This window comes from Micrasema longulum, unplaced genomic scaffold (genome assembly GCF_059751315.1).
Source record: "Micrasema longulum isolate JH-2025_06_02 unplaced genomic scaffold, ASM5975131v1 h1tg000172l, whole genome shotgun sequence".
NCBI lineage: Eukaryota > Metazoa > Arthropoda > Insecta > Trichoptera > Brachycentridae > Micrasema > Micrasema longulum.
Genome location: NW_028277377.1, coordinates 116503 through 141117, shown reverse-complemented (window position 1 = coordinate 141117; position 24615 = coordinate 116503). Strand labels below are relative to the sequence as shown.

General features: G+C 35.3%; 1 protein-coding gene across 1 annotated transcript in view; it reads left to right on the top strand.

The window, feature by feature from the left end:
* LOC148283989 (uncharacterized) overlaps positions 1–15426 on the top strand; it is a 51468-nt gene extending 36042 nt beyond the window's left edge. Inside the window, 7 exon segments of the mRNA XM_088242851.1 lie at positions 1426–1524; positions 1526–1565; positions 3654–3794; positions 4946–5071; positions 9244–9427; positions 11441–11589; positions 14036–15426. Of these exon segments, the coding sequence (XP_088098977.1) occupies positions 1426–1524; positions 1526–1565; positions 3654–3794; positions 4946–5071; positions 9244–9427; positions 11441–11589; positions 14036–14137 (841 nt within the window). The 3' untranslated portion in view covers positions 14138–15426.
* The last annotated feature ends 9189 nt before the right edge of the window (positions 15427–24615 follow it).

The window sequence follows — 24615 nt, the reverse complement described above, 5'->3', positions numbered from 1 at the left end:
TGCCGGCTGCGACACAGTACAAATTACTAGTACATAAACATAATTATTCTTTCCTACAAAACTAGAAATGTGCCTACTGCTGACTGTGACACGGTACAAATTACTAGTACATAAACACATACATTTCTCTATAAAACACACAGTTTTCCCTGAAGATGGCTCCTGCAATGGTAGCCGAAACGTCGGATCAAATCCAACATACACGGTATCACCCAAAAAAGATACATAATATTGATAACAGTGACCGTGAAAACCTTCGCACCTATTTAAACCAAAAAGACCAGACCTTGTCTCGAGTTAACAATACGACAAATTCGGGTCATTGGAGAATTAAGGCCATAGTTTGTTCTATGCTGATGGATGAACAATACTTTCTTGTTTCTCAGCCAATGAGTCGGAATATTGAATTTTACTTGTCTCAGTAATGATGGAACATCGTTTATACCATTTAGTATGCCGAACATATATATGGAGCCAATATTAGTTCTACGCTTTTGTAGACTAGAAATATTTAACATGGACTCTATATCAGCATAAGAATAGTTACCTCTCTCTAGTCCAAGCATCCACGCTACTTTTTGAAGCAAGCGATTAAATACCGGCATTCGACTGAATGACTAGGCCGTTTGTTGAATGAGCATTTAACGGAAGGGTTGAACGTCGCTTAGCCTCTTTAATTTTAATGCAACGATAATTATTGTTTTATTTTATTATGTGAGGTTAGATTAGGTTAGGATAGGTTGAGTTAAGTTTAATTATTTATTTATATAATTTATTCATTTATTTATATATGAATCGCTTTCGAAAGGGCTGGTCTGAAAAAGTTAATAAGATATTGTTTTAAATTGAATATTACAACCAGAACTATCTTCTTTTTTTTAAAAAAGAGAATACAATCCTATTAAAAAAGGTTTCAACTATAGTATTTCAATTAAAGTTTTTTTTTAAGTATTACCGAGGGCATCATTTTAAGTAGAAATAAAGGAAAATGTCACAAAAATGTATGTGATTTAAAATGCTTGTATTTTTTTTCAAAAACAAAAAATTAAAATTTGGCTGCGACCACTTTTATGTTAAATTTATTATCTTCAAATAATTATAACAAATTTTTGTTCAATACTTAGTCTTTATAAGATCCCAGATACCTAAGTTAAGTCTAAATTTGAAATGCCGTAATCTGCCAATCTAAAAGTAATTATATTTTAGTTACCTAAACTTTTAAGTATATTTTTTAACAGAAATACCTTTAAAAAATATTGTTTTTATCTAATTTATGTTTTTTTATTTTTTTATTATTGCGCGATAAAAAAACATGAGTTTTAAAATGGCAAAATCGCATGATTTCCTAATTTTCGTTCGTTTTACCAGACTACAGCCTTCGGTACAATTATTTCAATTTTGATATTTACTGGTCATGTCCTCCAGGTTGCTAGAGTACCACATCAAGGCGTCCCACACGGGCGAGCGGCCATACAAGTGTGCCACGTGCGACGCCACGTTTGTGTACCCAGAACACTTCAAGAACACTGCGGATACATAGCGGAGAGAAACCCTACAAGTGTGAGGTAATTATGCTCTGGGCATATTTTTCAACATGAGGGCAGTCGAAAAAAATAACATTTGCGCTCTTTTCACTACCTGAAATTATTTATAAAAATGGTATAAAAATTGTGGGATCCATACCTGAAGACCTGATTAAAGTTTAACTGCCACTACTACTACCATCACGTATCTTTTAATCGGTGCTATGATTTTTTTTCATTTTGTGATTTTGAAAATATTCCACGTGTGTCGTCACAAGTTCTCTTCGATCAGTTCCGCTGATCGGTCAGTCGGGTTCCCGCCACCCGAAATTCGAAAGAATTAGTGACGACATTCAAGTAGTTCATTTTTATTATTTTTTCATACATTTTCAAAAAACTTTAATTTAATGCTTTTATTTTTTCCGCGCGTAAGAAAACACTTTTTATATCCAATTCCCCATAGCACTGAACTCCTCATTTCCAAAGTAGTAAAGTGATATCACTGAACTCTGAAAAAAGTCTCGCTGCGGAATTTAATACAGACTCGAGGAATGAATTTTCAAATTTATTTAAACTTTTTTTGTCAATTTTTTACTTTGATTATATCGTCTGCTTAGAGTTAAAACTCATTATTTGCAATATTGAACAAAAATGAGTTGAGTGTACAAAATTCATTATCTACATTTAATGTAAAAGTTATTATCTGCCTAAAGTGGCCGTACAATAAATTAAATCACACAAAAATCATTAATTACATTATTTCAAATTTTCGTGAGAAGTAAAATTAATTATGATTTTTACTCGTTGTTGAAATCGATATAAATTTTAAGGAAAAAGTCACTATATGACTTAGTGAATTTTACTTGTCAATGATTTAAAATGTATCTATTGCTTCCTCTGACAATGGCCCACTAAACGCCATCTTTCGGGTGGGGGGGGTAAGTGGGAACAAGTGGGGGGGAAAACGCTTTCTCTCAAATATCAGCGCGATAGAAAGAGAAAGCTACAGGGATGGGCCATTGGCCATTCAATTATTAATATCATTAATTAACAAATGTCACTTTTTTCCTGACAGGTAAAAAACAATACTAAAAGAAAGTAAAAATTAACAAAGATCTAAAGACAAATATTTACCACACTTACTAAAAAAAAATTTTAAATCATTAAAAAAAAAATTAAAAATTGAAGGAATATAGATGTTCAAATGTGGGCAGAATGGTGAATGTTACACAGTGTGTAAAGTGGGCACTTAAACCAGCCATTGACTGGTCATAAGCCCTGTAGATGTCTAGACTTCTATATTACCTTCTCTTAAATGTTCTTCATCTCTGTTTATTTATTTATTTTGTTCATGAACGCCCAAAAGACATTTACAAAAAATAAAAATGAAATACATGCTAACATACTAAATAATAAACAGAATATACAGAAAAATTTTGTGAAATTAGTTAAAAAGGATATGATAAAAAGTTTTACAAAGTAAAAAAAAAAGTATAAAAATAACAAAGGTATGCAAGAAAAAACAGTAAGCATATAAACAAAAAATGCAAAGATATAAGCTTATGAAATAAATTCTGTAAGGCAAACAATAAATAAAGTGTTACGGTAAGCAAGAATGACATTTTTAAGTTAAATTAGTAATATGTTAATCATTAAAAAATACGTATAATATTTGAGAAAATGGGAAAAAAAATTTGAATCTCATTATTTCAGAAACATGATTTATGCAAATAATGAGTTTTATTACCTCTAAGCAAACGATATGCAAAAAATTCCGTTAGTCAAAAACCAATTTTTATTCAATGTGAACCGAGTGTCTCACAAATATAGTTTTTATTTATTTATTTTTTTGCACCACAACAGGCCAGGAGGTCCAATTACGGTGGTGAATTACATCACAGAACACCCAGGCTCGAGAAAAATCACATTTAATTTTTGTGTTCTCACCAGGAATCGAACACGGAACCTTCCGTGTGTGAGTCAAGCGTCTTGACCGCTACACCACGGAGGCAGCTGTTTATTCTAATAAGATAAATATCTCACCCCTCTCCCGCAAAATTAATTATTTGTTAACGAGCCCATTTATTCCGTGTACTCTTCAAATGTTAAAAAGATAATGTTTCTTCGCAGGTGTGCGACAAAGCCTTCAACTCTCGCGATAACCGCAACGCTCACCGCTTCATACACTCGGACAAGAAGCCGTACGAGTGTCTCGACTGCGGCGCCGGCTTCATGAGGAAGCCGCTGCTCTACGCGCACATGCAGTCGCAGGTTCGCTAGTATTCAACAAATATATACGTCGATGGACGTCTCAACCGTGGGGAAATTGTCAGGGTATCCTGAAATCTACACGTATACAGGGATTATGACCTAATTGGCGGGTCTTCAGGCCACTATAGATAGCCTGAATAGGTTCTCCGCACGCATGGGTTTAAAAATCAATATTGCGAAAACCCCATGCACTGTGTGACACTTCATGCCTTGATGCCCAAAATCCCCTGACTCTGTCAAACGGAGCCATCTCTGTAATTTAATTAAAAAAGTATATTTATTTATTTATGTTTTTTTTTTCCATTATAAACAAAGATTAATAATAAAAATAATGTGACCTCACTGGGGTGCCCGTGCCAAGGACACTTAACAGTATACTTTTTAAAAAAAAGTTTTTATATTTGAGAATAAACAAAGAAGACTAACTTAATAAACAGAGATAGACAGTTTTAAACACTACGTATTTATGTTTATAGTTAATTTATGTACATCTATATTATTTATATTACAAAACACACAATGAAAAGAACAAAAGCCTAACATAAACTATACACTTGTTACGGAAAATAGCAGCTTTCAAAAAGAACTGGGAGTGCGGCTAGGAACAGCAGGCGCATTGAACAGCAGGAGGCTGTCTGGAGATCAGATATTTACTCGACATTTTGAGTTTGTCTAAATTTTTTTAGACAAGGACTGGATTCAACTCCCTGGGGAGATGTTAATATTAACATATTACAACAGAGATGAAGAGAACATTTTAGACAATATAGAAGTCTAGGCATCTACAGGGCTTATGACCGTCGTTATGACCTGATTGTTGATAAATTCACCTGGTCCATGAAGTAGTATACAAATTGAAAAAAACAAAATTCAGGCGTTGCCTAGTAGGTGAAATAATTCAATTAGACGAATCTCACCCGCATAAAAAAAGGTTTCAGCTCTTTAACTTCACAAACATAAACAGATGGAATAATTGAAGGTATATAGGTGTTCAAATATGGGAAGAATGGTGAATGTTACACAGTGTGTAAAGTGGCCACTTAAACCAGCCAATGACAGGTCATAAGCCCTGTAGATGCCAGGTAATTCTTTCCATTTTCCTTTCTCTAAAATAACAATAGATAAATAAATTATTGTCTTTCGCTCTTCAGGGTCATTTGAGTGATACGATCGTGGTGAACCAGCCTCGGCTTAACGGAGAAGTGGAGACCACTAAACTGGAAGGGCTCGGGAGCACCTTCGTACTGGAAGATGGTCAAGAGGTCATAATTAACAATGTAAGACTAATTTTATTTTATTGCAGAAACCATCTTGTCTTTAACAGAGAAACAAGCGGTCAATTAAGGCCTGAGGCTAGGTTTTTTTTTATTTTACTTACACAGTCGCACATTGGGCCTTATATTTATAAAAAAATATATATTCAAACCGACGTGCGTCACCCCAAAGTGGCAAAGTTTCTCCGAACTGACTAAGGGCCGGTTTTATAAACATCTAATCAAACTTCCGTAAGTGTAACGAACCGTCGGCCGTTCGTTACGATAACCGACGGTTTTGTGTTCTATAAACCATTTTTGTTAACGGACGGTCGCCGGTAAGCATTTTCAAAGAAATTGAAATTTTTCTGTCAATTGTCTATGGAAATTTTTTTTATCTAAGCTCTTTCTGTCAAATGCGAATGGTGCGCATTCGCATTGAATGAAAAAATACATCAAATGCAAATAGTCGACAATTTTGAACGAAGTTTTACACAAAAAGGAACTTTGAATTGAGAGTACTGTGAATTAAAATTAAAATTATTAAAAGCGAGCAGGTACGATGGATAGTTTTTACTATTATCTGTTATTTTAGTATACATTTATATCAATAAACCATGTTTAATTTTTTTTTTTAAATAACTTCTGAATATATTTATCCATCAGACTAAAGTTGATTTTATACCACCACGCAGAGTAAAAAACATATTAAACTGGTAATTCAACTAAATCCCAAAATAATGACTATCTGCATGTTAATTGGGCGGAGATTTGATCAAATAACAATGTGATAAAACAACCGTCATGTCAAATACGGCAGCGGCGCTGAAGGTAACAGATCGTAATGCATTCAACCGGCCAAAATCGGCCAGTAACCATTTAACCATAGATTTAACGGCTCGTAACGCTACGAACGTTTATAAAACGCAATAATCGGCCGGTATACCAAATATTAGTTAAAAATGTTATCAAAACGAACGGATGTTTATAAAACCGGCCCTAACAAATGAATATGTTAGAATTATTTTGACACGCTGCTGTATCAAAACGAACTTTCAAGAAAGACAGGGCATTCTCGCATGTTTCTACATAGGTTCCTGCATTTGACTTTCATGGGATTTAAAAAATTATAACTTAAGCTTTCAATCTCTACTTTAGATGTTTACCTAACAATCCTCATAGTACTAACTCGGATATTTATCTTATGTTTTCCAAAGACTGAAAAATATTTTAAGCAAAGAAAAATTAAAAATGTTATATTACGCTTTAATTAAATCTTCAATCACATATGGTGTAATAGGTTGGGGAGGAGTCTTGGACGCGCATAGTCGCTCAATGGAAATTGCACAGAAAAGTATAATTATGATATTTACAAAAAACATAGATTATTTCCCAGTAATGCAATATACGTAGAGAGTGGACTCCTTAATTTTAGAAAATTATATTTACTTCAACAACAACAACAACAAACCGTCACGCCGTTTCCCCGTAGGTAGGCAGAGAGGATAGAACGCCATAACACTCTATCTTGGCATACAGACCTCGCTTCCTCTACATTCATACATCTTCTCATGCACGCACGCCGATCATTCCTACTTTTGACTTGTCCATCTTCAAGTATTTGATGGACTCAATCGTGCCATGTCTTTCTCGGTCTTCCTCGTTTTCTGCATCCATCAACATTTGCATCGTAGATCCTTTTATCCGTTCTTTCGCTGTCCATTCGCTCAAATCAACGCAGCACCCCTTTCTTGATTCTGTCAATAATGCATGTCTCAGCCTTACACACTTCACGGATCTCGACATTTGTGCACCTATCATACATCGTTTTACCACACATTCGCCTGAGGGATCGCATTTCGACCGCATTCAACCTACTTTCATCATTATTTTTCCAATTCCATACTTCGCTTCCATACATTAGAGTTGGAACTAGAACTCCTTGGTGAACTACTAGTTTAGCCTCCTGCGATAAACATTTGTTTGCCAAAGTAGATTTTAGTGCACCGTTCACCCTGTTCCCGGCACTCACCCTCCTTTCAATATCTTTCTCGGCCTTTCCGTCCCTAGTAAACATACTTCCCAGGTACACAATTTCTTCTAACTGATTCAGAATATCTCCGTTCACGCTGATCTCACATTTAATTATATTTTCACCCCTTATGTGCCTAAAATATGTTTACTTAAATAGGGAATTATTTGGCAATAATCTAAATCGGATTAGCAGTAGATCCGATAGTGTACCGTCAGTTCCAGGATGCAGAACCGTCCGCACAGAGCCACTCCTTACATGTTTGTCCGAGATCCTTCAATCTTCTACCTTAGGAAATACAAAACTTTAAATCACTGATACCGTTTAAAGTAGGTTTGAGGTCTTGGATTAGCGTAGAAGGAAAAGTTATTATACCTCTACGCAAACAGCGCACTAAATTTAGTGAACGCGCATTTGCGGTCGCAGGCCCTATGGCACGGAATGCTCTCCCAGCAGAGGTGCGAGGCTCTGAAAGTGAAGTGATGTTTTGGAAAAAACTTAAAATCCACTTGTTCTCTAAATCATTTGAATAAATCCGTAGCATGTGACAACAAAATAAATTATTTTAATTAAATTAAAAATTTAAAAGAATCACTATGTAAAGCGCCCTTGAGGTATTTTGTTACGAAAATGGCGCTCTATAAGTTATCCATAATAATAATAATAATAATATCCTATAAACTTATAAATCATGAAAAAGGTAATAGCCCACACTCAAACGCTGAAATCTTTGTGTGCATTTTTTCCAAATTATGTTACATATAGCTTAATTTTTAGATGTATTTTTGTAATTAAAATTCTATGTGAATATATGTATGGAAAATAAAAAAAAATCCTTCATTAGTAATATCGCTTCTGTTAAAATGATGCCAAGTGATGTTTCTCGTATAAAGATGATCAGATTAAATTCAACAACGTTTGATTATGTCCAAATGCTTGCAGACTGGCTGGATTTCCTCCCTAGGGAGTTGTTCATATTTAAATTTATTTCAACAGAGAGGGAAAATTTTTGAGAAGGGGATATGAGAGGGGATATGGAGATATACAAAAGTCAACAGATGGAAGATTTGAGGAAATGTGGATGTTCAAACATGGGCAGAATGGTGAATGTTACACAGTGTGTAAAGTGGCCACTTAAACCAGCCAACGACAGGTCATAAGCCCTGTAAATGCCTAGACTTCCATATCCCCTTCTCAAAAAATTTCCCTCTCTGTTGAAATAAATTTAAAAGATTAAATTCAACTTACCAAAAGGTCTGTTGTATGGGTTGCATGTATTCAAATGAAAGATTCACTTATTACATAGAGCTTATTATAAATTTTAATATCTTATTTAGCTACATATATTATAACAGATGATTGAATATGGTAATATGACATCTTGACTTTGTGCTTGATGTCTATAGTCCTTAAAATATAGCTTGATTAAAATGACAGCTGAAAAATTAATGCCACTAGTAGTGATGAGAAATTACTGATCACTGATCATGTACCGATCAAATCGATTTTATCAGTTTTTTCATGCAAACATGAAACTCTGTTTCCGAAAATTGATATAAAAATGCAAAAACAAGCCTATTATAGTGTGTTTAAGACAATTATTCACAAAAAAATAAGACATTTACACCATTTTTCGTGAACAACATCAAATGAATTATTTTTTTATTCGATCGATTTACATTGTTCAATTTGTCCCATCTCTAACATTTTTGCAAAATGATGTAACCTTGTAAGAACGTCGTTAATAATTAGGTTTATTTTAGTTTGTTTAGTTTTAAAGCTTATTTTATATAATTACGTTGATTTATATGTCAAGCATTGTATTAAACAAATAAATCAACAAGCCAGATACTAATGGTTTTTTCATGTGTCAATTTAAATCACTCCTTAGACATTACTACAAAGTTATGTCGTCAATTTTTCTGACAACTGTCATTCTAATCAAGCCATATTTTAAGGACTAAAGTACCAGTGCTGAACGGAGAAAGTCTAGCTTAGCTTGTTTCCGTTTTGTAGCGGCTGGTGGCTTGTTAAGTTGGTGATTATGGTGTTGCCAGAGGTGTCCATAATGTAAAAGTACTATTATTTGATTTATCAAAACTCTTGCAAAAAAAAAATGTTTCCATCTCTGTCACCTTTCATACACGGATCTTGTCGCCCGCAGATCAAAGAGGAGGTGTTCTCCGAAGGCCAGCTGGTCTCCGACGTGGCTCTGTCCTCCTCGCAGGCCTCGGGCGCTGAAGGGCTGGTGTTCGCGGACGAGCTGGAGCCGGAACTGGGCCAGGGCAGCCCCAAGCTGTTTGTGCGTACGCGGGTCAAGCACGGACACATTGTCATAGGGGACGCCGGTGAGACATATTAGAAATATTTTATTAATCAGGAAAGGTGGCCTCCGTGGTGTAGTTGTCAAGACGCTTGACTCACGCACGGAAGGTTCCGGGTTCGATTCCCGGTGAGAACACAAAAAATTAAAGTGTGATTTTTCTCAAGCCTGGGTGCTCTGTGATGTAATTCACCACTGCAATTAGGCCTCCTGGCCTGTTGTGGTGCAAAAAAAAATGTAAGGTAATTTTTTTAAATGACTAAAAAACATGTCATTGAAAGTATCATCCATCGCCTGTGGCTATTTTTTTCCATCTTTCTGGCAGCATACGAATACCGTCTCGAAAGAATGACTCTTCTTTTGAGGTTATCCACATGTCGAGCCATTTTTTATCATCTTTATAAGAATGGAAGTGCTGCTCAGCCAGGCCGTGAGTCATCGATCGGAACAAGTGGCAATGGGAACAGCGGGTGGGGCAGGACTTCCTATTTGATTGTTTCCAAGTATGTTCTGACTGGCCTTGCAACATGCGGTCGGGCGTTAACGCTGTAAAATTACTTTGTCGTGTCTCTCCTCCTATTGCGGCCATTTTTTCCCTCAATGCTCGGCTCATATATAAAACAGATATATAATATGTACATGGATATATTTATGTAGATATGTATTTATTTTATTTGTTTTTTATGTCCTGACTTGTTAGAAAATTCCGTGTTAAGTCGGGACTCTTCGATATATAAATCAAAAATATTTATTTACATATTAAAACAATATACAGGTAATCAAAACAATATGCAAAATAATTAAAACAATATACAAATTAATAATAGAAAAATAAAAATTTATAATACATGTCGAAAATGGAATCAAAAGTTATACAATAATACGTATGACAGTGATACGTATAAAGTAATATATATGTATATGTATATATGTGTTTATGTGTATATATGTATATATATATATATGGGTGTGTATGAATATGGATAAAGATATGGGGATAGACAGATATGGAAATAGAAATAGATATAGATATTAACAAATTACAACAGGGATGGAGAATACCTTAAATAAGGGAATATGGAAGTCTAGGCATTTACAGGGCTTATGACCTGTCATTGGCTGGTTTAAGTGGCCACTTTACACACTGTGTAACATTCACCATTTTGTCTATGTTTGAACATCCATATTTCTTCAATTCTTCCATTTGTTGATTTTAGTGAAGTTAAAGAGCTGAAACCTTCATTGTTGTGAAGAGATTCATCTGACTGAATTATTTCACATACTAGGCAACGCCTGAAAATAATTTTCCAATTTTTAAACTTCTATTTGGACCAGTTGGTTTCATTACAATATTTGAGTTTGTCCAAACGTTTGTAGACAATCATAAGCCCTGAAAATGCCTAGACTTCTATATTCCCTTATTTAAGGTATTCTTCATCCCTGTTGTAATTTGTTAATCTTAATGACTCCTGAGGGGGTGAAATCCAGTCTTTTGTCCACAAACGTTTGGACAAACTTAAATATTGTAGATATAGATATATAAAGAAATAATGTTTTTTTTTTAAAGGCTTTACGCCTAGTAATTATGTAGACACTTCCGTTTTAGATTTTGGTATTCCGGTACTTATTTTTAATCTTATAATTGCGATAATGTAGTTTGATCATATGTTTTCATGTAATGGATCTTCACCGACAAGCCATATAGCTTGGCTTGGTGAGTCCTGTAATAAAAAAATATATTTAATATAATATCTAAATAAATAAAATATATATTTTTTTTAAATGCATCACTTGTATCAACAATGTTTTGAGTTGTTCCAAATTTTTGTAGACAAGAACTGGATTCAACCTCCTGGGGAGCTGTTGATATTAACATATTACAACAGAGATGGAGAACATTTTAGAGAAGGAAATATAGAAGTCTAGACATCTACAGGACTTGTCAATCCTCAACTGATCGATGCTTCAATAAAATTACATCGTGTTGGAATCTTCCATTGCCTTTGACATTTTTGATTTGACGATGTGTAACTTGCAGAAGGGGCAGAGTCGGAGAAAGCCGACGAGGAAATGAAGTTCCACGACGCTGGCGATGATGCGGACGGGGATATGGAAGCTGTCGAGGAGCAGGACGATGAGGAACTCGACAACTCGGAGAGGATCGAGATCATCGGTGGAGATGATGCTGTAATTACTACTTGCTATACTTTTTTTCCTCTCTCTGTGATAAAGCATCGCTTGTTACTATCGGGTTTTGTTTTTAGGTGCTAATATTGTCTCTTATCAAACTATTATTTAAGTGAAACGACTGGACAGGTAGCTAAGATATTTTTTCCGACGATTTTTCATGCTTTGTTTTCAGGAAAGCGGGAGTTGGCTACGAATTCACCGGCCACGGTGGCTTTATGAGCTATCTTCGCCGTTTTGAGCTCTCAGAAATCGACAGCTGTCCGTGTGATGATGAGACACCCCAAGATGTCCCTCATTTGTCGATGTATTATCCCATTTTCAGCTTAGAGCGAATGCAGCTGGAGGCCCGACGTACAAGTCTGGACGAGGACCTGGAAGATATCGTAACAGTAATAAGTCATGAGGACTTGTCACTCGAGGTAATATCATACGTGGTAAAAAAATAGTCCTGGTCCCGACCCTGGTGTATGGGTGCGAAGTATGGACTTGGAAAAACAGGGACGAAAGTAGGCTGAATGCTGTCGAAATGCAATCTCTGTGTGGTCAAACTATGTACGATAGATGCACAAATGTCGAGATTCGTACATTATGAAAGGCTGAGACAAGCATTATCGACAAAATCAAGAAAGAAGCTCTGCACTGCTCTGTGGACATGTAGAACGAATGGACAGCGATAGAACGGCTAAGAATATTTACAATGCGAATGTTGACGGATGCAGAAATAGAGGAAGACCGAGAAAGACATGGCACGACTAAATCCAACAAATACTGGAGGATGGACATGTCAAAAGTCGGAATAATCAGCGCGCGTGCATGAGAAGATGTATGAATGTAGAGAAAGCGAGATCTCTATGTAAAGATAGAGTGATGTGGCGTTGTATCCTCTCTGCCTACCCTTAGGGGAAACGGCGTGATGGTTTGTTGTTGTTGTAAAAAAATAGTAAAGGTAATTGTTGAAATAAATGTGGATGTTTGTCAATAGTCCGGCTTCTCCTGAATAAGCTTTCTGTGGTTCTTGTACATAACAAGCGAGGCAAAAAATAAGCAACTCCCATTTAAAAATAAATAAATACGCTCATTTTTACATTCCTCAATTTTACGTTTTCCGCTTTTTACGCCGAAATGTTTAGGTCCCATTTTTTTCCATACATTTTCATTAAAATATTCCTCCTTATTATTAATTATTCTCTAGCAGGCGACCTTATCTTGTCAGCTCACGTCTCCATTCCTCCCTGCACCCCGCGGCTCTTCTCCAGTTCGTCGGGCCAATCGCTCTAATGTCACTTTCCACATTATCCAGCCATCTTAATTTTGGTCTGCCTCTGCTTCGTCCGCCTTCCGGAGTGGTATAAAGAATCTTTTTTGGGGTACGGTTATCATTCATTATGTGCACACGGCCCGACCATTGTAATCTTCTTATTTTGATGAATTGCGCAATGTCGGGTTCGCCGTAATTCGTGATTAAACCTTCTCTTCCGCACTCCGTTTTGGTTGACAGCGCCAAATATCTTCCTTAATATTTTTATTTCGAATACTAATACCATATTTTCATCTCTTTTGGTCATAACCCAGCATCATATGTAAAATGCAAAATAATGTCACTTCATAGAACAAAACAACCGATTTCCTTCGAGTACCTATTAGAAAATTCCAAAATTGATGTAATTAAGTCCATCAGAGATTTAGGAGTTGCTTTGGACTACAAACTGACATACAACGAGCATAATACAGTAAATAAATCACTGAAATTACTTCATTAACAATATCCTCTGATTTTACTAATGCCCGTACAATCAAAACTCTTTATTGCTCAACTTTCGCCCTCTTCTAGAATATGCCTCCTAGAATAGTGGTCTGGTCTCCATTCTATGTCAATCGCATAAATCACATCGAATCAGTCCAACATCGCTTGCTTCGAAAAATAACGCGGATGCTCGGACTAGAGAGAGATAATTATTCTTATGGTGAAATAGAGTCAATGTTAAATATTTCTAGTCTACAAAAACGTAGAACTAATATTGACTCCATATATATGTTCGGCATACTAAATGGTATAAACGATGTTCCATCATTACTGGGACAAGTAAAATTCCATATTCAGACTCGTAGGTTGAGAAACAATGAAGTTCTGTTCATCAATCAGCATAGAACAAACTATGGCCTTAATTCTCCAATGACCCGCCTTTGTCGTATTGTTAACTCGAGACAAGATCTCGACTTTTTTGGTTTAAGTTTACGATTTAAACGAGCACTAAATAAATAGTCCAGATCTTGTCTCGATGCCCCTTATGTTTGTCAATGCTTCTTTTTTTTTTAATGTTTTAAACTATTTTTTTATTGTAATATTTAAACCCTATAAATTGTATACATGGACAATGTTCGTTAATAAATAAATATGTAATGTATCATTAATACCATAGCATTTTTTTATTTTCTCTTCCAGCTAATTGAAGGGTCAGACGGTACCATGAGATTCTTCCAAATCCGGATGCCCAACGGGGAGAAGGGATGGGTGGCGCTCAACAACTGCGAAGAAGAACAGTAGACAAAGGTGATCACCTCGCTGTGATAGAATCAATTATTGTTATTTATTGCATCGGCATCGACTCCACCACACTTCGCGAGTCATGTGATATCAGGTTCTCTAAATCCCAATACAAGAACATTAAATATTCTGTTCGACACTTAACAATCGTCAAGTCGCGACAAATTTCGTGAGTTGCTAATAGTTTGATAAAAAAATACACACAATTTGTATATATTTTTGAAAAATCTTTATTTCTCATTATTCAGGTAATCTCCACTTATGCCTGCATTTTTTCCAGTCCTGGAAACATTTCTGGAACGCACTTTTTGGTATTACCTTAGGTTCCATCGGCGATTCGGTCTTCATCTCTTCTATGGTTGTGAACGCCGTTCTTTCACAATCCTCTTCATCTTCGGGAACAGGAAACAAGCTACAGGGGCCAAGTTTGGTGATTACGGTGGCTGGAGCATTAATGCTGTCTGGTATTTTGTCAAAAAGTCACGAGGTCTGAGCGGGAATCCCATTTTTGCCTTGGAACAATCTTAAAAATTTGCCCATCGCACCAAAGCGCGTCTTGCTAGTTTGTCTGTCAAAAACAAACCACACATCCAAAATTGCTGAAAATTAATTCTTAACATGTAGGAAAAAAAATAAGCTCTTACAATTAGGTATTTAAATATTTAGTGTATTTTTCTATCAAACTTTGTACACTTGATTTTGGACGATCATCGAATGTTGGGGGTTGTGCTACTGTCTAGTAGCAACTCCCAACCTAGCATATCTATGCTTGAAATTCGTCGATCGATATACAGTCTATTAAAAGTTAAATCTTTTAAAAAAATTATTTGGATAAAGAAACATTTGCATTCTTATGATTTGTTTTACCCAAATATTAAAATTTTCTTATGCATTTTTGACAAGTTAGTAAATAACTGAAGTAAATAGCGGACATTTAAAAAATGAGAATCATGTATAGAGCGCGGTTTGTACCTCAGACCATTCTTGCACAATATAATGTAATGTTTTTAATGGAAAATGCTAAGTTGCTTTCACTCTAGATTTCTGGTGAAATAATTTGGGGCGTGTGTGTCGTCGATCTAAGGACCACTGTACCCACATGAAAATATTAACTACATATTTCTTTCTGTTTAAGATTTAAGATGTATTTTGGATTTTTGTTGCTTTACATATTTTAAAATATTTATTTAGCAATTTACAACAATTTTCCAAAGATGAATAATTGTGTATGTATATAATTGTATATTTAAACATTTTTAATAAAAAGTATTTTAAGATTTTGACTCCTTTATTTCTGAGTTATTTCATTTCCCGGTTTACCATTGTGTAAATAATTCAGAAATAAGACTTAGGACGCGGCAATCTCTAGTGAACAATTCAGATGCCTGAGCCACACAGGCGGGTGCCTGAAGTCGCTTAGATTAAGATGGGCCGGACATGTACAGCGAATGCCTGATTCACGTGTCCCTAAAAATGAATGAGCGGACACCCCCGGGTGGAAGGAGATCATTGGGAAGACCCAGGCTGAGATGGGAAGATGAAGTGAGAAAGATGCGGCGCAGCGAAGACGGCGACTGTGGGAAGACAGAGTTGGAGGCCAAAGCTCGAAATGGGCTGTAGCGAGAGAAATAATAAAAAGGATTTTTTCTGCCGTCGTTTTCCACTGAAAATTTTATTTGAAGAGTGACTGAAAAAAGTACCAACAAATCTTCAGGAACTAAAAAAATCTAGCGATGTCATTGCACACAATTCAGAAAATGACCCATCGGTTTTCATTGTGTTGTGAAAAGTTTTCAGTAGGCTTGCCAAAAATCCGGTCTCGAATGAAATCCGGGCGAGTCCGGTCTAAGCTCCTCAAATCCGGTCAAGATTTATCCGGTCGGATGGTGACCGTAGATACCTGCAACGGGCTAGTAGGAGAAAAAAAACACGTGTTATTGTCAAGTCGAAGAAAAGTTCTAAATATATTTTAATAATACAAAATGTACAATTAGCAGATCATTTGATAATCACAATAAACAATACAAAACGTCAGAGAGCAAAGCCGAAACATAAAATATTAGCCGACGGATAATCCATATTGCACTTTAAATATATTGGCAAGTATTATTACATTTTCAAACAGCATAAACTAATTTATCTCATTCATTATTTGTAATATTTTTTCAAGTACATAATTAAATTTGATACAAATAAATCGTCGATTGGCGTACAAGCGTTTTGCTCCGTGACAGTTAAAATTTACAAACACAAATAAATACGAAAAAATTCTTTGTGAAATATCCTGACTTCACAAATCTGGTAGAATATTAAAATGTATCACATGTTAAGCCGTTTAAGCATTAATGGTTAGGCTCAGTGGCTTAGTGGCTTAGTGGTTACACTTCCAAGTTTAGTACAGTTAAAACTTCAACATTACTAAAGCGTACGCGTATCAGGGTTACGTACAGTTTAAGACAACCGTCAAAAGGCTTTTAGAATAATATTATATAGTTAAAATACGCATTCGAATGAATTTATTAATTAAAAAGCGGTTAGATTCAAATGCGTGTCGTTAAATATTTTTACACACGAATAATTCGTACAATTTAAATTTTAAAAATCACATTTGTACAAATAGGACTTACAAACTCCGTCATATACGCAATTCAAAAGCTTAAATAATTGATTTGTCGCTACGAATGGCTTACGGCAAAAATATTATGCGAATATATGTAATTACTATTGCGAATATTGGAATGACTATCAATTTGGGTGCGGTTTTATACATGGTACAATTTACTTAAACTAATACATCTTTCAATAATAAAAGAAATAAATAAATTATAAAAATATACACAAGTAGTTTTGCATCATTACTAAAATAAAACTTAATTTAAAACTGTAAAATTAAAATACGCAAAATGTTAAGTTAATTGACTATGCGTATTCATTAAATTAAACTCTATAAAATAAATACATTTTGTATAAAAAGATTTGTTTAAAAAGTCCAATTGACATTTTAAGTGACCAGAATCCTTCTACGTACAACCTGTCAGTGAGATTTTATTATATTTCAAGGGTATATATTAAAAATTGTTTAATTTTCATTGAACTAAAGAAATTGTTAGTATTTTTAAAATTCGTGATAGCTGGTCACTTACATTGCTATGAAAGCTAACTTACAATTATTTGTATAAAATTTGCCAAAATTCTACGTTCTAGACTATTCCTTCGGAAACGTGTACCCGATTCACGCACATAATTTCATAACGGTAATTGCAATAATTGTGTGTATTTACAGTACTGTGGAGTAAATAATTGGTTTGCGGGTAGATCGCGGTACACATTTCTGTGGGTTTAACTTCTCTAAGTAAACACTTCTGTGTCCTAGCACTCTAGCTAATTAACAATATAGATATCGTAACATGCGATGCTCGTGGGATTAATATTGGAACTAACAGAGAAATTATTAAATTACTATGTAATTTACGTGTTCGGGACGAAGGCAACCACAATTTTCAGCCAAAGTCGCTTTTTTTTTTTACTCGTTCGTGGTTATAGCTGGAATAGCCGTCAAAATTATGTCTCATTTAGGAAATGTCAGTTCAAAAGACATTGGCAGTGAAAAGACGGCATTAACCTATGTTAAACTGAAGTAATTATATGGCATGAGGGAGATATTGTATCCGTTGTGACTATAGTCAGCAATTAAAGTGTCCCAGTATGTTAATCGATTAAGGTTGGTTTACTTCAAACAAAATATTCCAAAAAATATGAAATCCACATCCACATGAGAAACAATTTTATTTAACAATGACGAAATTCAATGGTTTTTTTATAATTTTTTATTTATTTGTTAATTAGACTATCAAACTAAACCAGAAAAAAAAACAATTTTGAATATCGTATTATCAGCGCTACGATTTTTTAAAGTTTTGTATTTCTGAAATAACTCCGCGTGTGACATCAGTGGTTCTCTTCCGCTTGTTCTCGATCAGTTCCGTCCATTGGTCCATTGACGGCGAGCAATCCGGAAATCTTCGGCAACTCTCTCATCATTGGTTGATTGATGAACCAGTGACGTCGTTCAGAGTAGTTTGTTTTATCACAATGTTTTTTTTTTGTACATTTTCAGGAAACTTTGTCGTACAATTTAATGCTCCAATTTTTAAAGCGCGCAAGAAAATATTTATTGTATCCAATTTCCCGTAGAGCTAAATTTCCTCATTAAAGACCGTTTTCGCAAGTGAAATGTCTACAAAAAAAAAACAAAATTTGTTTTTTGATAGAAACCGATTCTTCTACATAAGATCCGTAGATTGTTAAAAAAAAATTTAGCAAAATGATATATGTGCGAAGTAGCGAGTCAAATTGGATCATCATTTACAATTAATTAATAATTTCAGAAATAACATACCTATCATAGGTAAATAACAAAAAATCATTTAATAATGATTTCACACAAAAGTAAATCAATATTAGATTTCCAACACAAAGCAACTTTTCTATATATTCCTATCACAAAATATGTAAATATATTGTCTTTGTGAAAATTCAGAATGTTTGGGTTTTTTTAATGAATTAGTCCCGCTTCATCTATAATATTGATTTCCAGTACATGAGTTAGGATGTAGAATTTCTATAAAATGGTATTTTTGTTTTTATTAAAATCCTGGTAGTTATTTTTTTATCATAAGAAAACCTCCTGAAAATATTACTTTTTGTAGATATTTCGCTTTTTGAAAACGGCCCTTAATTGCGTGCGTCACATAGACCATATACAAACGCGTTTAAAATTATGAAACAACTTTTTCCAGTATTGTGGTTTGAAGCCCAAAGGCTGTTTAGGACAAATCCTAAACAAAGTTTAAATATTACCCTTTTAATCGCTGCTTATTTTGCGTAGAATGCGCTAGTCATTTTTAAAATATAATATTTTAATGTCCGTTTAAACTTCATATTACAGAGAGCAAAATAAGCCTCTACCTTACGGCTAGTACCTTCTTAAAATAAAAGTGTTAACTGAGTTATAAAAATGTAAAGCCCATTTTGTAAGTAAATTGAGTATGGCTTTGATCCGTAGATCTCGATCCATCTTTGCGACGATTGGAGATGTAGATTCAAAAATATATTACATTTATTAACTGTATAATTCCAATACAATCCCCACTTTGTACAAAAGCATTCAACCCTTAAAAATGTGATATCTTTCAAAACGTTAAGTCTAAAATAAAACATTGTAATTTTAATCCTGGCAACTTATTCCGATATAAATATAGGTTGAAATATTCGAGATGGTGATGGCATAAAATGGACTCGATGCTTCAATGTAATGCTAGCTTAGTGGAAAAGATGGTGATAAAAAAATACACAGAATAATTGAGTTTTGAAATTAAATACATATGTAATTGCAAGAGCGTATTTTTTACAATGTCAATTTTCAGCCATTTTAAATGCGCAGTTGGTTTCGACAGGTAAACTAGGAAGACGCATTTTGGTGTGATTGGCAAATTTTCTAGATTACTTCAGCGCGAAAATGACAGACGACTTGTTGGTTAAAAACCAGACCGCATTGATGCCCCAACCGCCGTATTCACCGGACTTAATCCCCTGCAACTTATTCCTGTCCCCAAAGTTGAAGAGTACCATGAAAGGACGACGTTTTGCAACCATAGAGGAAATAAAGACCAAATCCCCGATGGAGGCGATATGTATTATATCCAATAATTCTGTGTATTTTTTATCAAACTACATGTCAAATTTTGGGGGCAATAAATTATGTTTGTACATAACACTGACTAATTTCAAAACAGGACATTTGGGGTAGAAAGATGAACTAATAAAACCGGGATAAAGAATCTGCTTAAAACGTCCGATATGAAAATTTAAAGGGCAATAATCACAGGGTTTAGCGGCAATGAAGAAATAAGACAGATCTGTGACACCGAAGATGTTGCGCTATGGAGCAGAGCAAATAGAAGACTATGGAGAGATCAAATAAACAGAATCCCTAACTTCTAAAAGATGGAGGGACAGTCGGATGTCAACGTCCCGAGAATAGCAGCTTTCTGCCAGAACAGATCTAGATGAAAAAGAAGAAAACTTAATGGTGAAAATTTGCAGAATTAGTTACAAGATTAAATTAGAATTATTTAACAATGCCAGGATTAAAAACAACACTGTCGTTATTATTTTACCATAAAATTCGTACAGTATTTGATATAGGAGAATGTAATCAATAACATTTTTCAATTTTAACAAGTTCCTAAACATAGTGGTTGGGATATTTTAATATTTTTATACAATTCTAGTACTTATCGCTAGTGTTATAATATAATTATGTAAAAGCAAGACATGTTAGTTCGTTCTGTTAATTAATGGTTGACACCAGTCACTTCTTCGCGAGTCTTGTGAACTTTGCGTATAACATCGATTGGAAAGCCAAACCAGTCACTTCTTCGCGAGTCTTGTGAACTTTGCGTATAACATCGATTGGAAAGCCAAACCAGTCACTTCTTCGCGAGTCTTGTGAACTTTGCGTATAACATCGATTGGAAAGCCAAACCAGTCACTTCTTCGCGAGTCTTGTGAACTTTGCGTATAACATCGATTGGAAAGCCAAACCAGTCACTTCTTCGCGAGTCTTGTGAACTTTGCGTATAACATCGATTGGAAAGCCAAACCAGTCACTTCTTCGCGAGTCTTGTGAACTTTGCGTATAACATCGATTGGAAAGCCAAACCAGTCACTTCTTCGCGAGTCTTGTGAACTTTGCGTATAACATCGATTGGAAAGCCAAACCAGTCACTTCTTCGCGAGTCTTGTGAACTTTGCGTATAACATCGATTGGAAAGCCAAACCAGTCACTTCTTCGCGAGTCTTGTGAACTTTGCGTATAACATCGATTGGAAAGCCAAACCAGTCACTTCTTCGCGAGTCTTGTGAACTTTGCGTATAACATCGATTGGAAAGCCAAACCAGTCACTTCTTCGCGAGTCTTGTGAACTTTGCGTATAACATCGATTGGAAAGCCAAACCAGTCACTTCTTCGCGAGTCTTGTGAACTTTGCGTATAACATCGATTGGAAAGCCAAACCAGTCACTTCTTCGCGAGTCTTGTGAACTTTGCGTATAACATCGATTGGAAAGCCAAACCAGTCACTTCTTCGCGAGTCTTGTGAACTTTGCGTATAACATCGATTGGAAAGCCAAACCAGTCACTTCTTCGCGAGTCTTGTGAACTTTGCGTATAACATCGATTGGAAAGCCAAACCAGTCACTTCTTCGCGAGTCTTGTGAACTTTGCGTATAACATCGATTGGAAAGCCAAACCAGTCACTTCTTCGCGAGTCTTGTGAACTTTGCGTATAACATCGATTGGAAAGCCAAACCAGTCACTTCTTCGCGAGTCTTGTGAACTTTGCGTATAACATCGATTGGAAAGCCAAACCAGTCACTTCTTCGCGAGTCTTGTGAACTTTGCGTATAACATCGATTGGAAAGCCAAACCAGTCACTTCTTCGCGAGTCTTGTGAACTTTGCGTATAACATCGATTGGAAAGCCAAACCAGTCACTTCTTCGCGAGTCTTGTGAACTTTGCGTATAACATCGATTGGAAAGCCAAACCAGTCACTTCTTCGCGAGTCTTGTGAACTTTGCGTATAACATCGATTGGAAAGCCAAACCAGTCACTTCTTCGCGAGTCTTGTGAACTTTGCGTATAACATCGATTGGAAAGCCAAACCAGTCACTTCTTCGCGAGTCTTGTGAACTTTGCGTATAACATCGATTGGAAAGCCAAACCAGTCACTTCTTCGCGAGTCTTGTGAACTTTGCGTATAACATCGATTGGAAAGCCAAACCAGTCACTTCTTCGCGAGTCTTGTGAACTTTGCGTATAACATCGATTGGAAAGCCAAACCAGTCACTTCTTCGCGAGTCTTGTGAACTTTGCGTATAACATCGATTGGAAAGCCAAACCAGTCACTTCTTCGCGAGTCTTGTGAACTTTGCGTATAACATCGATTGGAAAGCCAAACCAGTCACTTCTTCGCGAGTCTTGTGAACTTTGCGTATAACATCGATTGGAAAGCCAATAGGGTATAGGGTCTTCCCACATTTCTTTTATAATCATTTTTAAAAGCAAAAAATTCCGTTGAATGGTATTATTGTTTTTTCTGTGCAATGTCTGATGAAATTTCTACAAAGGTTCAAATAAAATATGTTTCGTCGATACATAAAAAATATGAAAAAGTATTCAGAAGTACTTAGTAATGTATTCTCCGTGTACAGACAGACGGGCGCCATGGCGCAGGTGGTTAGACTTTGCAAGAAAGAAATCCAAGAAAGATTATTTTCTTAATTGGTTCGGGTGTAATTAAGACACATTATGTCCAATCCCATTTAACCTTTCCGAGTCTCAGAGGTGGAAAAAATCCGAGAGTTTCTGAGGCCGGCTCAAATGCTATAAATACAACTGTCGACAAAAATGTCATTATGATTGTCATGGTAATGTTTATAAAACTGTTTCATAATATTTCAAAATTTGTGCATTTTTTCATAAAATACTGTTGCGGGAAGATGCCGTATGTCGCGATGCTTTCACTGTGACACTTTAAACAGCACTGATCTAATGTCCCGTCACTCTTTAACTTGGAGGTACAGCAGGGAAGAATCCTGCAGTTCTTTGGACATAATTCCAGGGGGAACTCTGATAGTTTGGAGAAAACTATCCTCCCGGAAAGTGTCGAAGGGACGAGGTCGCGTGGACGTCAACCGACAAGATGGAATGGCTCACTGAATTATCACCGACGAATGCCTACAGAAGAGCACGAGACCGTTCCAGATGGAGGAAGACTGTCTACAGATGAGCCGTGCCTGGAGTCAGGCGTAATCACCATCCTCAGCCAAGAGGCGCGGATTGAAGAGAGACAGCAGGGAGTTGGAAGGGAGAATGCATGTTTTTACAATGTAAAGTACGAAATCCGTTTTTTTGTGGTTATGGCTGGAAAAAAGCCACCAAATAGCAAACAGCACACGTGCTAACTGACCAACATATCAAAGATTATTAAACTGTAGAGCGGTGAATTGTAAAGTTAGCTGTTAGCACGGGGGGAAAGCAAAGAGAATGTGAATTTATTTTTAAAACATTGCTAACCCATTGATAAGAATGAAATTTAGATAAGACAAAAAACGTTTTATCCTCCAGTAAAATTCAGTAAATATGAGTTGCAACATATCGCAATATAACCCGCCAACGTGTCAATTTTGAATAAGGATTGAAATACGCAAAGTTTCGCAAGACATTCACAAGACAAACATCTCTGAAAGAGAGTGGTCGGTTAGAAAAATAAAAACAAAATTAAAATCACATTTAAAGTTTATCACAAAGATACGTGAGAAAAAAATTTCAGTGCTTGTAATAGAAAATTACAATAAATAACATAAGTTTGTGTTAATTGCAATTCATATTAAGGTCACTTTGAAATATTTGTCGAAAACATCAAAGTCTGTGAAAAGAAACGTGTCTATCGACACACACATGCGAAATAATATATTTTTATAATTAGTCTTCAAATTTCCATAGTGCTAAACAAAAGACTAGTTCTAAAAATTATCGATATGTTGATTAACTCTTTATAGGACACTGTTTTTGAACCAAATTTTCAAACTGAATTTGAAAACGTTATAAATCCTCAAAAACATGATACATAGATTGAGTTTTTCTACTAATATTTTTGAGAGGAACTGCAAAAATATTTTAAAAAAACACGACTGTGAGTCACAAATCCTGCTCCATTGTGTTGAACTATTAAAATAAATCTTCGGGTGAGTTGTGAAACCCGCTCTGACTCATTGTGAAAACAAACTTTGGAGAAAAGAACACTTTAAATTATTTTCTCAAAAGTAGAAAAAGCTTCCAGCGCGGGTTTTGTAAATTGAGGACACTCTTTGTTTAAAGTGCCCTATAAAGGGTTAACCCTATTAATCCCAAACTATTTTACATAGAATTAACGAAAAATCCAAAATAAATTGAGTTTTTTATGGTTTTCTCAAAAATCAGGTAGTTATAGTAAATAATCTCACTAAAGAAAACGGGAATTAAGTTGTGGTAGAGTGGTTTCCGTGACAGCACCACGGAAGCACAACGCAGTATAATTTCAATTTGTATTTTATATTTTTGTATCATTTAATACCCATTACGTTTTGGTGATTTGAGTTAAGTTAACCTCAAAAAATATCACACCTCGAAATAGGGAAATATCACTTTTTTTATTTTACATTTTTAAATTAATAAGGGTCTATGAATTTTGAGTGAAAAAAAAATTTTGTACACATTAATAGCATAAAAAATATTTTAAATTTCTATTTCCGCAAAAACGGTCCATTGCATTGGCCACGCCCCTAATACGTGACGATTCGTGTACATTTTGAACTTTGTTTGTGACCGTTTAAATTTAAATAGAACATCATCCGAATCTTGAATTGTCAAGGT